Source organism: Phyllostomus hastatus, unplaced genomic scaffold (assembly GCF_019186645.2).
Source record: "Phyllostomus hastatus isolate PE091 unplaced genomic scaffold, TTU_PhHast_1.1 phas_contig_38, whole genome shotgun sequence".
Classification (NCBI taxonomy): domain Eukaryota; kingdom Metazoa; phylum Chordata; class Mammalia; order Chiroptera; family Phyllostomidae; genus Phyllostomus; species Phyllostomus hastatus.
In genome coordinates, this window is record NW_025333869.1 from 28,465,957 (window position 1) to 28,481,303 (window position 15,347).

Sequence of the window (15,347 nt, forward strand, 5' to 3'; positions counted from 1 at the left end):
TGTTTAACCCATGGACATAAAGTAAGGTGGCAGGGTGGGGGGAATGGTAATGGGAGGTGGGTACAGGGTGGAGGGGAATAAAAGGGAGAAAAAAAATTGGACAACTGTAATAGCATAATCAAATATATATATATATATATATATATATATATGATCCAACAGAACTTCTGAGCCCCTTCCACCATGTGAGGTTACAATGAGAAGTCACATGATCATGGTGCACCCTGATCTCAGATGTCCAGCCTCCAGAACTGGGAGAAAGAAATGTCTGTTGTGTATAAGCTACCTGGTCTATGGTATTTGTTATTTTAAAAAAAAAGTACAGTAAAATTTCCCTTCCATTCATGTCCTTGGGCCCTCCCTGAAGGCAACTAATTTTATTTTTTCTTTGTATCTATCTTTCCAGAGGCATAGTGACTAAACTATTACATCATAGTTTAATCATTTTTCATTTCTGGCTTCAGATAGGAAAGTTCAGTCACTCAATTTTGAAAGATCCTTTAATATTTCCTTGAGAATAAAGACACTACAGTCAGAGGGGGAAAGAATGATCCACTGTAAAAATATCACAGCTTGAAAAAAAAGGATCTCACAGGTCATCCCACCCTTTGCTATTCCAAGTGTGGTCCCTGAATCAACAGGGACTTCACCTGGGGATTTGTCAGAAATGCAGAATCTCAGACCTCACCCAGACATCCTGGAGCAAAAGTTGCACCTTAACCAGATCACCAGGTGATTCGTGTGCACCTTAAGATTACTCTGGACTCTCATCTTCCTTCACAAATCAAGAAAGTGTGGCTCGTCAAGGAACTGTGGAAGGCTAATACAGAAATCAGGTTTACTAACGGCATTGTCAAGTGCATTTTCTAATATGCCAAACTTCTGACTAGATAATCTGATGTGGTGTTTTCATTCATTTCCTTCACTATGGGCTTTTGGAGTCACATACAGCAAAGTTCATATCCTAGCTTTACCGCTGTCACATAGTAGGAGCTCGATAATAGTAATTATACTTCCTGTTGTTATTGTTTTTTTAAATTAATAAACTTTATTTTTGCTTTTTAGGTTCACAGTAAAATTGAATTCACAGTTCTCCCAGGACCCCACACACAACACGCCTCACTACTGATACACTATTATTAACAACGGGACTACTAGCATTTATTATTGCACCTGACTAAAACTTCAAAGCAATGTTTCAATAGCCTTTAAAGAATCATTTACAAATTCTATTGTGTCTGACTTAATAGGAAGTCTGTTTAAACATATCCTGTTCTTGTTTCAGAATGCTGGTTTGCTCTGGCAGCCAGGGAGAGTGAAACGTAAGCGAGGCTAATGTCCTGGCCAACCCCGTTTTCTTTCCCCCAGGTCTCATGCTGAAAGCATGAGTCTCGAGCAGTAGACTCTGAGCGGGCACTGAGAGTTAGCGGTTATGACTGAATAACCACTAACTAGTGCGTTAACTAAGCACACCGCCCATAACTAGTTTCCAGGATCCCCGCGCAGGGAGCCGGGGCCGGGAATAATGGTTGTAGGCTATTTCTGGAGCATGGGCTTAACTTCTTGGAAGCTCGGTTTCGGTGAACCTTGAAGGAAAGCATGCAGATTTTGTTTTACAAGACAGAAATATGGCAGGAGACTGGAAGGAAAAGTCAGGGGCAGAAGATCTGCACGCTTTGGGCTCTTGAGTCCGCACGGAGCCCACCTAGGGGCTGCTTAACTGCTGTCCTCGCTCAGAGAATCTGGGACTTGCAGGCTCTTACCTCCTGGCCTATCTACTTTTCTTCTGACCCGAATTTTACTTGTTTCTTTCTTCCCCCCTTAAATCTACTAGAGAATTGATACAGCAATAATTTTAAAAAGGCACTTCCGGAGGGACGTTTCCTGGAGGCCGGAAGTAGCTGTAACGTCATGTGTCGCCCTTTTACACCTTTCCCGCGATGCCTCCTGGGAGTTGTAGGCCTGGGTCGACGAGGCTTCCCGTGAGGGAGTTAACTGGGCGGATTTAGAGGTCGGGTTGGTTCTGAGGTTGTGCGTCTGACTCACTTCGCTTTAGGTACTAAGAGTTTTAACTCTGTTAAAAATTTCACTTGATTTATACCACCTATTTTGTGGTATGTCTTAAGGTTTTCTTAAGCGAGTGTATGTAAATAAAACAAATGACACGTGCTGATTTAAAATACTAAAAATCATAAAGAAGGCAAAAGTGGTGGGCTGACTACGCTGACTTCATACAGTTCCCAAAAGTATAAACTAAAACTAAAAGCCTCTCTTCTGTACCTGCCCAGCTCCCACCCTTAAAAGAAAAACACTTATCTGCTTCTTAAAGAAAAAAAATTATAGGTGCAGAGGTACATGATATTAAAAAGTACACAAAGAGAAAATGTCATAATACTTCCCTCAACGTTCCTTTTTCATTTGACAATTCATTCTCATTCCATAGATACCATGATTTATTCATCCACTACTCTCTTCTGAACCCATTGAGGGACATTTTGGTTGTTTCCATTTTTTTTCTGTTGGCAGTGATTTCTTTGAACATGTTTTGGTGTAAATCCTCTGGGTAAATTCATAGAGAAAAAAGTTGCCCAGGCAATGAGATATAAATGATTTATAAAAGTTGATAAATACTACCAAATTGCCAAATTGCACCAATTTACACTCTCATCCAACACGTATGAACGTTCTTACTTAGTCATTTCTGCTTTAACATTGGATAATATCAAACGTTAGAAATTTTGCTTTTCTGATAGATGAACAACTTATATGTATATGCATGCGAATGCATATATACATACATATGTATGTAAGTGCTTAAAACGAATGTGCAGACATAATACACTGTTACCAGTGGTTTTCACTAGGAAAGAAAACTGGTGGTGGGAGGGCCAATAGTGGAAGGACACTTACCTTTTTTGCCTACCCTTTTATATCTTAAAAATTTTGTACTATGTGCATGTAGTGCCCATTCAAAAAAAAAAAGTGGGCCTAACTCTCAAATTAATGGTTTAAACGTATTCGTCACTGTTTTCCTGTTTTCTTTCCTCCAAAAGTACTCGGCCACTGCATTAATCTTTTTAAAGCTCCACTTACAACATGTTACATGCTTGAGAAGCTACAGTAGTTCCTCATTGCCAACATATGTGTGCAGTGTCCTCTGCCTGATCAGCAAGACTCCCTCTCCACGGGCCGGCCCAGGTCTCATCGCCATTCTAGACTTCAAGGCTTTTCTCTCTAATTCACTCGGTTGTAAGGTCGTTTTCCACACCTTTGCCTGAACTGGCTATCGACATTTTCATCTTTCTATGACAGCTTGTGGGTGTGGCCCCTTCCTCTTTCTTTTCATTTTATGAGAAAGCTTCAATGGTTCCTGTTAGCTTTTTCTTGAAAACCACACAATTTAGTATTTGATTATGTAATGTGCTAATGTTTATTTGAATTGATCTTATATTCTCAACCAAATCAATACACTAATATGGAAGCTGTGGTGACTAAAGCATATTCCTACTCAAGGAACAAGGGTCAGAATTCAGCATTGTGTCCATTGCACTGTGACTCCTAAGCAAGGAGTCATTCGGAAGACACAACAGTTGGACCGATCAATCAGCCTGGACAGTGGCCAAGACACCCAGGAGAGGAGAAGTTTGTGACGGCAGGATTCATTTCTTTCAGCAAATAAATTGGTATGTGGAGTTTGACATTTTGCAGTTTTTACTTTCTTGTTTTTTTATTGCTTTTTTTCTTATTATAAGAATAATATATGTACATCTTGGCAAATGTAGATAAGTAAAAAGCATAAAATATAATCACCTGTGACCCCATTATCTAGTGACAACTGATTTATTTTGGTGTATATACTTTCTCATATTTTCTAAATATACATACAATGTAAATTTATAAAGCTGGAATCATACTGCGCCTACTTGTAAAATTTTATATTTTTTACTTTTTAAATTGAGATAAATTTGATCATATGACTTATACTCAGTAACATGCATCGGTCTCAGTGCTCAGTGAATTTTTACATGGTACATACTGTTTCTAACGGAAATGTGAAAATTTCTCAGGCATGTTTCTACATCACTTTCAATGACTATATGGTATACTGGAGAGTATGAGAACATGGTGGTTCAGGAAAAAAAGCCTTGAGTTGCATTTAATACAATAAAGCATGAGTAAGTATTTACCAAAATTCTTTTTGTAATTTTCTTTTTGTTCTTCAGAACAACATTAAAGCATTGTCCTGACAGCTCTCAGGATGGAGAATAAAGGAGCAATACTTTTTATTTCTGGTCAAGGTTGTCTAGTGTTTGAGGAAATTCATGTCACTTTTCTTTTTAATTGTGGTTATATATATGTGTGTATATATGTGTGTGTGTGTATATATATATATATCATAAATTTACCATTTTAACTCTTTTAAGTGTATAGTTCATTGGCATCAAGTACATTCACATTGTTGCACAACCATCACCACCATTCATCTTCAGAACTTTTCTCATTTTTCCAAACTGAAACTTCATGTCCATTAAATACTAACTCCTCATTTGACCCTTCCCCACAGCTCCTGGAAATTTTTTCTCTATGAATTTGACTCCTCTAGCTAACTCATTTAAGTAGAATCATGCAGAATTTATCCTTTCATATCTGTCTTATTTCACTTAATGCCTCCCAGGGTCCTCAACATTGTAGCATGTGCCAGAATTTCCTTTCTTTTTAAGGCTGAATAGTGTTCCATTGTATGTATATACCACTCTTGATCTATTCCTAAGTCAGTGGATGCTGGGTTGCTTCTACCTTCTGGCTATGGTAAATAACGATATTATGAATATGGGTATACAGAAGTCTGTTCAAGTCCCTGAATTCAAATCTTTTGAGTATGTACTAAGAAGTGGAATTGCTGGATCATGTAGTAATTCCATGTTTAATTGTCTGAGGAATCACCATCCTGTTTTCCATAGCAATAACTTTACATCATTTTAAGACCATGTCTAGTTATTTTGGTCAGGATTTTGTGATACCCAAGTAGGTCTCCAAATGCCTCAAGGAACATGAAATTTCTAAAACAAAATTAATTACTTTATTTAAAAATTCCATATATCTTTTTATTTTATTTTATTTTTGTAATTTTTAAATTATTGTTCAAGTACAGTTGTTTCCATTTCCCCCCCATCATGCCCCTCCACCCCACCCATTCCCACCTCCCACCCTTGAACCTACCCCCTATGGCTTTGTCCATGTGTCCTTTATCATGTTCTTTGATGGCCCTTCCCCTATTTTCCCACATTATCCCTCTCCTCCCTCCCCTCTGGTTACTGTCAGTTTGTTCTTTATTTCCATGTCTCTGGTTATATTTTGCTTGCTTATTTGTTTTGTTGATTAGGTTCCACTTATAAGTGAGATCATATGGTATTTGTCTCTTACAACCTGGCATATTTTACTTAGCATAATCTCCAGATCCATCCATGCTGTTGTGAAGCAGAGGATTTCCTTCTTTCTTTCAGCTGCATAGAATTCCATTGTGAAAATGTACCATAGTTCCTTTTTTAAAAAATTTTTTTAAAAAATTTTATATATTTTTTTAAGATTTTTATTTATTTATTTTTAGAGAGGGAAGGGAGGGAGAAAGAGAGAGAGAGAGAAACATTAATGTGTGGTTGCTGGGGGCCATGGCCTGCAACCCAGGCATGTGCCCTGACTGGGAATTGAATCTGTGATGCTTTGGTTCACAGCCCACACTCAATCCACTGAGCTACGCCAGCCAGGGCAAATGTACCATAGTTTCTTGATCCACTCATTTACTGATGGGCACTTTGGTTGCTCTCAACACTTGGCAGTTGTAAATTGTGCTGCTATGGATATTGGGGTACGTAGGTTCTTTTGAATTGGTGTTTCAGGATTCTTAGTGTATAATCCCAGTGGTGGAATTGCTTGGTTAAAAGGCAGTTCCATTTTCAGTTTTCTGAGGAAATTCCATACTATTTTCCACAGAGGCTGCACCAGTCTGCATTCTTACCAACAGTGCACTAGGCTTCCCTTTTATCCACAACCTCTCCAGCACTTGTTGTTGATTTGTTTACGATGGCCATTCTGCCTGGTGTGAAGTCCATACAGAACTTTTAGCAAGAGAGGATATATAATGAAGGATTAGTAAAATTGGTGTTTCAGTGCTTTATTTCTCTTCAGAAATAAACCTTTAAATAGGTGTACATAGGTGGGCTGAGTGAAAAAGTATTTTTTCCAAGGTGATAATTTATGGAGGAATTTAAAGAGTTAAGGCAGTTAAAATTTTGTGTACTCTCACTACTCACTTTCTTCTCTAAATCCTAGACCTGACCTCCATTTCCTAGGGCCAGAGTGAGCTTAAACACAGATTCCCTGCACCCACTCCAAACCAGACACACTCCTGAAACTGGAGCGAGCCAGCCCAGGAGAAATGACACACAAATCCACCCCTGTCCCCATACAGTTCTCCTCACTCCTTTTTTCCTTCACTACTTAGATGTTTGCATGTTTCTTGTTTGCCTCCCTCTGTCAGAATGTAAGCTTCCTAAGAACCCAGACTTGTTTATCATACCTTTCCTACATTCATGCTAGGAACAAAATCAGTCCATAATAAATATCTGCTGAATGAATGAGTGATCAAGTTAATGAAAATTTGCTTCCCTAGTCTATTTCCTTCTATCCAAACTATTAAAAAAATTCTTGATATTCTAAGCACTCAGAAAACCACCCACTTCTCATATTAACAAATCCTAAGATTTTAGCATATTGCCTCAAGTTTTCTTTTGTCACTTAAAAAGAAGGAAAAATATATAGGAGATGGCTCACTTGAGCAATATGTAAAAATGGGCAGCCTTTGTTATCCACAAGAGGAAAAGTTCATCTGAATCACTTATATAAATCCAAACTACAAATCCCATGTAGCACTGCAACAGCTAAGTACGAGGTCTTTTTTTCTTTCTTTCTTTCTTTCTGTAAAGAGCCAATGGAAGGTAGTTTACAAAGGTCTGGGGTGACATCTGGTGTATTGACTGTGTCCAGCCTTAAATCTAGTTAGTGCAGTTTGGAATATGCTGCTGTAGATCAGATTTAAAAAGGCTTTTCCTGTTAATTTGCAGCTCATTGTGCCTCTTGTTTCAGGGTCAAGAAAAGCTGATTTAGTGATCTAAATGGACGCAATACTGAATTACAGGTTGGAAGATAATGAAGATTACTACATGCTACTGGGATGTGATGAACTATCTTCGGTAAGACAATGGATAATGCTGTTCTTTTTCACAACAGTATTTCAAGTTTTATTTAAGATTTTAACTTTGAAATGTTAGTTACATTGTCTAATAACTTAATCTTGTATTATTTTAAAGCACTTTTGGCTCAGAGAAAGTTAAGGATTTAAAGTGCATTTGATCTTTACTTGAATAGTGTCCTTTTGCAATTTTATGGACACTTCTGATTAAGTATATGTGTTCTGGTACATGACCATAGACTCTATTTCAAATATATTAGAAATAGATATTTGATATTTGATATTTTGTTGTGATTGCTGTTGGCTGTGTTTCATAGCATACATAAGCTATAGCTTTATTATCATAATTTATATTATAACTGAGATGAAATGTAATTATCTAGTAATTAGTAATTTTTAAATGTTTTACTAAAATATGTACTTTTATGTGAGTGGCTAAATTATACAAACCAGGAAGCATCCTTTTATGTTACTATTTCAAATTGTGTGAGAGAAATTACTTGTTAAAAAAGTGACTTCTTACATAAAACATGTGAAAATTCTGTATATATTCACTTGATTTATAATGGAATAAGGTTTAAAATGTCCCCGAAGACAATGATAAAAGTTGTAAAAGTTTTTTGAATTGTGGAAAACATATATACTTCTGCCTCCCAAGGGTAACACTGTTAATGTTTGATATATTAATCTTCAGCCTTTTTTCTATACATATGTTTGAAGACATGTTTGGGAAGATATATATACTTATTGATTCCTGCTTTTTACCCACTAACATCGAAACAAGGATTTCTCCATGCTATGACACATTGTTCATATGTATTCTAATGACTGCATAATTCTATTGTACTACAATTGATTATTCTGTTATCGTTAAATATTTTATTTATTTCCAGTTTTCAATATTTTAAATACTGTTGAGATGAATATGAAATATATTTCAATTATATTATTAAGTATATTCATATTTTATATTTTATAAGTATATATTTAAAATCTTATTACTAAAGTATAGCTATTAATATTAAAATATTTTAAAGCAAAATATTTTTCTATTTTTCTTTGTTTTATATGGCTGGAGTTTAATAATAAAATGTACTCTGGAGAATAGAATGTGATATTCGACACAAAGAATTAAAATCTTTATCATCACTCTGAGGATTTGTCTTAGGTACCTTGTAGTTATACACACACGCACCAGGTTATAATGCTCTTTCAGGTGCATATTTCTCCTTTAGGATAATATGTTATTCTTGTTTACTTTGGTAGTGGTTTTGCTTATGACAACTGAGAAAGTTTATTACCATTTTACCATATGTGTTATTTACACCTTGGATTCTGCTAATGCAAAATAATTTTTGAAGGAATTATTTAAAATCAAAGGAACAGTCCTGACTGGTGTGGCTCAATTGGTCAAGTGTCATCTTGCAAAGCCAAATGTTGTTGATTCCCAGTCAGGGCACACATCTGGGTTGTAGGTTTTGTCCTCCGATGAGGTGCAGATGGGGCACGTGCAAGAGGCAACCTTCACACTTAAAAAATTTTTATGCCATTTTTGAGTATTTAGTGTGACATTCTCTTTACTTGATTTGTATTGGCTTTACTTCAAATATTCCTTGATTTAATGCTCTAAAAAATTGATGATAACTACTCTATACAAAAACAATTTAGGAGTTATAATTTCAAATCCACTTGATATTTTTATTCTTATAACAACTGAGTTGAGACACATAATTCTTTTGCTTTAGTACTTACAATGTACAGCCTGTGTTAGGAATTAATTAAATGACATATTTAAACTATGAGAGGATTTCCATGCTATTGAGTAGAAAACAAGTTACTACCCCCCACCCATTTAAAAAACATTTACAAAAGTTTGAGTCCAAATCAGTTAACTTTTCCTTCCTACGTTAGATTTTACACAGAAGACACATGCTATAAATCTTCTCAAGTCCTTACTGATGCAGACACCACACACTAGTGGTGTAAGGCATTCTTTCTGGTGTGAATTTTATTTGATATTTAACATTTGGTCACCATTTTACAGTAATGATAAGAAGACTTCTTGACTTCAAAGTTTCATGGACTTGAATATTGAACATAAACTCATAAAGGAAAACACATTTTTTTCTAGTTCTTTTGCTTATTGACCTCAGACCACCTAGGTTTAAATCTTACTATTTACTAGCTGTGCGACCTTGGGAAGATTACTTAACTTTTCTATGCCTTGGTTTCCTAATCTGCAGTGGTGATGATAATAGCACCCATCTCATAGGGTCATTGTGGGGATTAAGTGAGACATGGTGTACAACATAAAGTGCTGAGAATGGCGCATGGCACAAAGTAAGTTGTTGTTTTTGTGTTGTGGGTGTTGTTTTAGTACAGTAATACTTGGAACGTGGTAAATTTATCCTTATTCTGTAATTCACATTATTTTAAAACATTCTCGTTATTTAAAAATGATTTTAATAGATTTGTTAAGCACAGTTTTAGGTTCATAGAAAAACTGAGTAGAAGGTACAGAGATTTCCCACATACCCCCTCTTCCCTTTCATGCCCCCCTGACTATCAACATCCCTACAAGAGCGATGTACTTGTTACAACCAATGAATCTCCACTGATACATCATAATAACCCAAAGTCCTTAGTTTACACTATGATTTACTCTCTGGTTTGTATATTCTCTGGGTTTGTACAAATGTATAATGACATTTACTTATCATTATAGTATCATATAGCGTCGTTTCACTACTCTAAAAATTCTCTGTTATGCCTACTGGAATAATTTTTGACTTACAGAAAAAATTGCAAAAGTAATACAGACAGTTCCTGTATCTAAATCATTCAGCTTTCTTTAATGTTAACATCATACTTAATGGTAGTGCATTGATCAAAATCAGAAAATTAACATTAGTAAAAGAGTATTGACTGAATCAGGGGCCAGCAAGCATTTGTGTGTGTGTGCGTAGAGGACCAGCTATGGTCAGGACTAGGAGGAAGCAAGCAGGGTGCTTACAATAAACACTTTAAGAAGGCACTAACTTTCAGAGTTGAGCAAGTGCAGAAATCTGAGAGAGAAAGTGTACTTCCTGAAACCCAGGTGTTTAGCTTTTCTCATTATGTTGCTAATAGCAAATATTTTAGACTGCAAGACTTATGGTCTCTGTCACAACTATTCAGCTCTGCCATTGCCAGAAAGTCACTATAGATAATATACAAATGAATGGCCATAGCTGTCTTTTAATAAAATTTTATTAAGAAAACAGGTGGTGGGGTCAGATTTAGTCTGTGGACCTATTAGTCCACCCTTGATCTAAGGTATAGGTCTCATTCCAATTTCATCAGTTTTTGTACTGATGCTCTTTTTCTCTTCCAAGATCTAAGCCAAGGTCCTTTTTACACTTAGTTATCCTGTTCCCTTTGTTTCTTCCAAGATGATAATTTCTTATACCTTCCTTGTCTTTCATGATCGGGACACCTTGAAGCATAAGATCAGTTATTTTGCAGAATGCCCCATAATTTTGATTTGTCTGATGTTATCTTGTGAATAGATTGAGGTTATATGTATTGGCAAAGAACACTGCAGAAGAGGTATAGTGCTTTTCTCGGTGTATCACGTCAGGGGTACATGATTCTGATATTTCTTTTTTTAAATTATGTATTTATTTATTTTTAGAGAGAGGGGAAGGGAAGGAGAAAGAGAGGGAGAGAAACATCAATGTGTGGTTGCCTCTCATGCACCTGCTACTGGGTGCCCAACCTGGCCTGCAACCTGGGCATGTGCGCTGACTTCAAATCAAACTGGCAACCCTTTGGTTTGCAAGCTGGTGCTCAGTCCACTGAGCCACACCAGCCAGGGCTGATCTGATATTTCTTTCTTTTTTTAAAAAATATTTTTAATTGATTATGCTATTACAGTTTTCCCATTTTTTTCTCCTTTTATCCCCCTCTGCCCTGTCCCCCACACCTCCAGCTTCCCCTCTCCCCCTTAGTTCATGTCCATGGGTTGTACACATAAATTCTTTGAGTCCTCTGTTTCCTATACTATTTTTATCCCTCCCCCTGTCTATTTTATGCCTATTAATTATACTTCTTCTTCCCTGTACCTGTCCCCCTCTGCTCCTCCCTTTCCCCTCCCCATTGAAATCCCTCCGGGTGATGTCCATTTCTCTGGTTCTGTTCCTGTTCTGGTTGTTTGCTTAGTTTTTGTTTTCATTGTTTTTCTTTTCCTTTAGGTTCATTTGCTGACAGTTGTGAGTTTGTTGTCATTTTACTGTTCATAGTTTTGATCTTCTTTTTTTTAGATAAGTCCCTCTAACATTTCATATAATAAGGGCTTGGTGATGATGAACTCCTTGAACTTGACTTTATCTGCCCTTCCATTTTAAATGAAAGCTTTGCTGGACAGAGTAATCTTGGATGTAGGTCCTTGCCTTTCATGACTTGGAATATTTCTTTCCAGCCCCTTCTTGCCTGCAATTTTTCTTTTGAGAAATCAGCTGATAGCCTTATGGGCACTCCTTTGTTGGTAACTCTTTTCTTTCCTCTTGCTTCTTTTAGGATTCTCTCTTTATCTTTAATCTTGGGTAACTTAATGATGATGTGCCTTGGTGTGTTCCTCTTTGGGTCCTACTTCTTTGGGACTCTCTGGGCTTCCTGGAGTTCCTGGAAGTCTATTTCCTTAGCCAAATTGGGGAAGTTCTCTTTCATTATTTGTTCAAATAAGTTTTCAATTTCTTGCTGTTGTTCTCTTTCTGGCACCCCTGTAATTCAGATATTGGAATGTCTCAGGTTGTTCCAGAGGTTTGTAAGACTCTCTTCACTTTTTTGAATTCTTGTTTCTTCATTCTGTTCCAGTTAGATGTTTATTTTTTCCTTTTGTTGTAAATCATTGCTTTGACTTCTGGTTTCCTTCCTCTCACTGTTGGTTACCTGAATATTTTGCTTTATTTCACTTTGGGTATCCTTCATTTGTTTTTTCATTTTTTGACCAAGCTTAGTCAGTTCTGTAAACATTTTGACTACCAGTGCTTTAAATTCTCCATCAGATAGGTTTTCTCTTCTCTCTGGTCATTGCTTAGTTCTCTTTCCGAGGTTATGCTCTGTTCTTTCATTTGGGCCATATTTCTTTGTCTTGGTGCACCTGATAAGTTGTAAGGGGGTGAGGCCTTATGGTGCGGACTCCGGCCAGCAGAGTGCATGGTGTTGTGGATGCAACGAACAAATGCATACGGATTACAGAAGTCCTTTGGAGAAAAAGGAATGGCACAGCCACTCTCTGAGAGAGAGTGCACCTTGACCCTTGCCTGGACAGGCTTTTATTGCTTCCTAATAGCATACATCAAAGAAGGTTCTCATTCGTTATGCTCAGGTTTGCTTTAGGTGATTACTTTTTACAGATAACAAAGGAAAGGATGTTACTGATTACTTCTTACAGATTGACAAGGAAAAAATGTTGCAAATGCAAAGGAACAATAAGAGTGATTGGTGTGGTTACATTCCGTCCTTGGGAGAATTAGTTAGCGCAGACTTCAGGAAGTTACTTTGAAGATATGCAGTAAGCATTTGCTGCTTCAACTCAGGGTGAGGGAGTTTTAGCAAAAGCAAGCCTCAAAGCAGCCTAGGTATAACGCAGGCCTGGTTTCCCACAGAAAAGCTGATCTGTGGGTTTGGCTTCGTGTGTGCCAACTTGTGCTGATGGGTTTTCCGATAGGGTTGGGCTACATTTGCCATTTCACTTAGATAGGTTCCCTATAGCCTTAGGTATTTGCCCTAGCAGAGCAACTGTCTTGGTCGTGCTGTGGCGCTGCCTGTTGGGGAGGGGCCAAGGAGGGAACAGTGCAGTTTGCCTGCCCGTCCCAAGTGCACTTTCCAATGGACTCTCATGTGAGACTGGGAGTTTTTCCCACTATGGCAACCGCCATAGTCCACAGTCAACTCTGAGCCTCAGTTTCTCCTTCAGCCAGCCCCTTCTGCTCAGTCCGCCTCACCACAGTTTTTCTGAGTTGGCCCATGCGGTCCGTTGCCTTACTGGTTTGGTTGTTCTGGCTGATTTTTTTCTTTAATTCCTTGGTTGTTGGAGTTCCATTCAATCTGATTTTCTGGTGCTTTTGGTTGTTGATTGATTTTAGATTGGTTGTTATCCTCCTTTTGATTGTGCAGGGAAGCGAAGGGTTTCTACCTACACCTCCATCTTGGCCGGAACTCCTGATTCAGATATTTCTTACTGACCTTGATCTCTTGGTTAAGGTGATGTCCGTCAGGTTTCTTCTGCCAGGTTTTTCCACTGAAGGGTTACTATTTTCCCTTTGTAATTAACAAATATATTGGTGAAGATTCTTTGAGACTATAGTGTTTCTCCTCAAACTTTCACCTATTGATTTTAGCATCCTTTGGCAAATCTTGCCTGTAACAGTTAGTGCTAATGTGTTTGCTTAATGGTGACTTTCTATTTTCCTCATTCATTTTACATTTATTGTTTGGAATTCTCCTAAAAAAAGCCATCTCTTCTCTCATCTTTATTTATTTATTTAACTATTTTTGTCATTGTGGATTATTAGTTATTGTATTTTATGGGTTACAACTCAGTACTATCATTATATATTTTGTGGCTCAAATTGCTTTTTTAGCTCATGCTTTAATTAATTATCATTTGATTACAATGATGTAGGATGATCTCTCATGGAATTTATTTCATGGATATATCTAATATCTGGAGTTTTGTGTGGGAAATGCTCTTTCAAAGTAATTTAATTGAAATGATGGATACTGATTAACCCATTTATTAAAATGAGTTTTCTCTTTTCTGTAGTATATTCTGTAGCATATAAATTTCCACCAGTAGAATCAGTTCATTTTTTTTTTAGTGACTAGATCATAATTTTTGGAAAGCTCCTATTACACTACAGTCATGTTATTTGAAGAACATCTGCAAGTCCATAATCAAGTATATATTCAACACTTGACATCAGGCCAGTGCTAGAAGCATTGGGGGAGGGGGCAGGCAAAACAAAACAAAACAAAACAAAAAGGTAAGCCATGGTATGAATACATAAGGAACTTAACATCTAGGTGAGGAGCCAAAGCTAATACATGGGAAACGATTTGAGAACATGTAAGTACTGTACTATGTGGTACAGTTGACATGCGCAACAGGAATTAAAGAGAGAATATCTGAAAAGACTTGAGAGAAGAGATGGGGCTTGAAATGACTTTATGAAGTCATAATTTAGATGCTTGGTGGGAGAGACAGAGGGTATTTGTGTGGCCAGGGAAAGCTAGACAAGATCTGTTCAAGGGGAAAGCAGATTAGTCCCTGTTGCATACTAGAGTATTTCCTGGTGCAGATCAAAATATTGTGCTAATAGGATATGGAGAATGTAAGTTTTAAAACTTAATTTCTAAGATTAATGTATATTTGGTAAAGAAATATAGAGTATGAAGAGAGCACAAAGAAAAATGTTAACCGAGATGCTTAATATTTTGGTCTATGATGTATGCATGCCAATTATGTGTATATATACATATGCTTGGTCTGTGTATTATGTAAATAAGTACATGCATACATGCATATATATTTATATGTGTCTATTTATACGTGTATGAAATCAAATTGCCTGAACTCAAATCCTGGCCATTTGCTAGCTGTATGGCCTTGAGAAAAGTATGTAACTTTTCTACGTCTGGTTTCCTAATTTGCAAAATGGGAATAATAATAGTACCACCTCAGAGAGTTGTTGTGGGAATTAAAAAACATGCTGTATGTAAAATGCTTAGAGCAATGCTTGGCACATAGTAAGTCTCAATAAATCTTAGCTATTATTATCATAATTATATATTATATAATTTCTTTTGAGATAAAAATATGGATTTATACTGGAAAAATACTTGTAGCTTACCTTTTCTTACAGAAATGCAATACATAAATTATCTCAGATTTTTAAAAGATTTCTACTACAAGAAGATTTTTGGCAAGATTTTATTTATTCATATTTAGAGAGAGGGAAAGGAGGGAGAAAGAAGGAGAAACATCAATGTGAGAGAGAAACATCAATAGGTTGCCTTTTGTAAGTGCCCTTGAACCCACAACCGAGGCATGTGC

The 15,347-nt window shown here is 36.8% G+C and overlaps 1 protein-coding gene across 3 annotated transcripts in view; it reads left to right on the top strand.

Moving 5' to 3' along the window:
* The first annotated feature begins 6,969 nt into the window (after window positions 1–6,969).
* Window positions 6,970–15,347, top strand: part of DNAJC12 (DnaJ heat shock protein family (Hsp40) member C12) — a 43,966-nt gene continuing 35,588 nt past the window's right edge. Inside the window, exons 1-2 of one of the 3 annotated variants that reach the window (XM_045842063.1) lie at window positions 6,970–6,995; window positions 7,144–7,250. In XM_045842063.1, the coding sequence (XP_045698019.1) occupies window positions 7,173–7,250 (78 nt within the window). In that variant the 5' untranslated portion in view covers window positions 6,970–6,995; window positions 7,144–7,172. Of the gene's footprint in view, window positions 7,056–7,143; window positions 7,251–15,347 lie in introns of all 3 variants that reach the window. The other 2 variants (XM_045842062.1, XM_045842064.1) reach the window with 2 other exon arrangements.